At 47.6% G+C, this 2,714-nt stretch overlaps 1 protein-coding gene across 1 annotated transcript; it reads left to right on the forward strand.

Moving 5' to 3' along the window:
- Positions 1–537: 537 nt before the first annotated feature.
- On the forward strand, positions 538–1,957 carry LOC119292314 (ervatamin-B-like). The gene is made up of 2 exons (XM_037571158.1): positions 538–1,070; positions 1,189–1,957. Exons 1-2 carry the CDS (start codon positions 572–574, stop codon positions 1,779–1,781), a joined length of 1,092 nt encoding a protein of 363 aa, XP_037427055.1. The 5' UTR covers positions 538–571; the 3' UTR covers positions 1,782–1,957.
- The last annotated feature ends 757 nt before the right edge of the window (positions 1,958–2,714 follow it).

Here is a 2,714-nt window from a genome sequence, read left to right on the forward strand (position 1 = left end):
AACGGAGGGAGTACATTATAGTAACATAAACTCACATTTAGTTCAAGTTGTGCAATGAGAAAAGGACACACCACCATTTAAGAAATAATAATAGACCACTTGCAGAACAGTTGGTCTATACTTTGCTCTAATGTGCCATGTTGCGTAAAAAAGAAAAACCCAATAAATTATTCTGACCGCTCGACATTACGGTGAATTTTCATTTGCTGAAGTTCGTCTTCAGTTAGTTCTATTATTTAAGTCTTTGTCGGGATCGGACATGCACCCGCGACTCCCTGTCATTAGCATGCGCCTCCTTTGAACCAGGCCACTAAGCAAGTTATTAACACGTGTGCATACATTTTCTCTTTGACCTTGTTCACTTATTTAAATTCAAAACAATTTGATTTTTTCAGACGGTATTTCATTGTTTCGCGAATTTCCAAAAATCTCGTTTGAAAAAAAAAACCTGCGACAGTACATCAGCCACCCACGACGTGCTGCTGCGATGGAACTAGCTAGGCGCCCGCCTATATAAGCATGAGGTCCGGTGCATGTATTCCAGACAAGGATACAACCTGAGCTAATCAAGATGGCTTCCTCCACGCCTTACCTTGTCCTACTCTTGTGCCTCACCACTTTCCTGCAGGCATGGCTTGCTGCGGCAAAATACCCACCGCCGCCGCCCCCGCCGTTTGAGCTGCCGGAGTCCGAGGTGAGGGAGAGGTTCTCCAAGTGGGTGATCAAGTACTCAAAGCACTACTCGTGCCATGAGGAGGAGGAGATGCGGTTCCAAGTCTTCAAGAACAACACCAACGCCATCGGCCAATTCGACCAACAGAATCCTGGCACCGTCGTCGGTCGCGGGTTCCGACCAACTGGGTTTCAGGTCCGTGGCTCGGGCGGGGTCCGTATGAACAGGTTCGGCGACCTCAGCCCCAGGGAGGTCATCCAGCAGTTCACCGGGCTCAACACCACCAGCTTCAATGCCACGTCACCCACCTACCTCCCCTACCACTCCTTCAAGCCCTGCTGCGTTGACTGGCGCTTCAGCGGTGCTGTCACCGGCGTCAAGAATCAAGGCACTTGTGGTAAACGGTCAAGCTATACTTTCTACTAGCAGATTTAGTTATATACTCATGCATGGTCATGGTTGCTCAATGAATTACTCGTGTCGTCGTGCGGATGGATAAAATTGTAATATGGCAGGATCATGCTGGGCATTCGCGGCGGTGGCGGCGATCGAAGGCATGAACAAGATTAGGACAGGGGAGCTGGTGTCGCTGTCCGAGCAGGTACTCGTGGATTGCGACACACGGGGCGGCGGCTGCGGCGGCGGCCACTCAGACTCGGCTATGGCCCTCGTGGCCGCCCGTGGTGGCATCACGTCGGAGGAGAGGTACCCATACGCCGGATTCCAGGGAAAGTGCGACATGGACAAGCTCCTCTTCGACCACCAGGCGTCCCTCAAGGGCTTCAAGGCCGTGCCACCCAACAACGAAGGTCAGCTGGCGATTGCCGTGGCCATGCAGCCCGTGACGGTCTACATTGACGCCAGCGGTTTTGGGTTCCAGTTCTACTCCGGCGGCATCTACCGTGGCCCCTGCTCCGCCAATGTGAACCACGCCGTCACCATCGTCGGCTACTGCGAGGGTCCCGGCGAGGGAAACAAGTACTGGATTGCCAAGAACTCGTGGAGCAACGACTGGGGTGAACAAGGATATGTCTACCTCGCAAAGGACGTGCCCTCGTCCACGGGCACATGTGGCCTCGCCACCTCGCCCTTCTACCCCACGGCTTGACCACAGGCAGCACTATGTGTGATATCTAATGAATTGCTTCTGTTTCGTTGTGATAATGCTAAATTGTTATTTTTATTATACTTCCCTTTAATTTGATCAATAATCGGTAGACCATGCGTGCGATAGCATGGCCTGAGTAATAAGTTTTCGAGGGAATTACACTTTTTACAAGTTAATTGTGCATTTGTGACACTACTGATTTAGCGGATGTTGTATCGACATATCCCATCTAAAAAACTTTGTACCCAATTTTACTCCATTTTAGCATTTTGCCTATTATTAGATATGAACTGCATGTTAGGTAGATACTTTTACAACAATGTGTAAAGATCTCACCACACGATCGACAATCATGTCTAGCCTTCTCTTCTCCATGTGTTCCACTCCTCGCCATCGTTGTGGTATCCTCTAGCCGCGATCATCGCCGCACACATTTTACAATCGACACCCATGAGAGAAACATGGTACAAAGTTTTAAAATAGGGTAATCTAGGCGAATGCTCATGAAATGGGTTAACTGGTTCCGCGAATGTACAAATTGGAGGTAAAAAGTAAAGTTCAGTCTGAATTTACAGATAATATGTTGGGTACTATCATGCTCGTCCGTTCTCTTCTTTGTTTCTACTTCTCTATGGGGATTATTTTTTAAAAATCAAATTTGCATGTGCGATGACCATCCTTACGGTACTGTTAAAGAAACATATGAAACCTCCATTTGTTAGATTGTGATGGCTGAAGATTAATTTATACTCCGACGTAGATATATAGGATTGCCACCTCTAAAATCCTGACTTGTTGTGTGTTCATTATGCACCATCCAAAGCCACGTCATCGACTTTCAACCCTTTTCTGCTTTTATTTGCCTATTTTCATGCATTTAATGATTTGTTTTGAGCTAAATGACTCTGAAATTGGAAAGCACTACAAATGAAC

The sequence above is a fragment of the Triticum dicoccoides genome, chromosome 4B, assembly GCF_002162155.2.
Source record: "Triticum dicoccoides isolate Atlit2015 ecotype Zavitan chromosome 4B, WEW_v2.0, whole genome shotgun sequence".
NCBI lineage: Eukaryota > Viridiplantae > Streptophyta > Magnoliopsida > Poales > Poaceae > Triticum > Triticum dicoccoides.

What these genes read in the sequence shown, in the direction of transcription:
- LOC119292314 (XM_037571158.1), top strand. Translation starts at nt 572, where the DNA reads ATGGCTTCCTCCACGCCTTACCTTGTCCTACTCTTGTGCCTCACCACT. An exon ending in CAAGAATCAAGGCACTTGTG is followed by an intron (nt 1,071 to 1,188) that starts GTAAACGGTCAA and finishes GTAATATGGCAG; the next exon opens with GATCATGCTGGGCATTCGCG.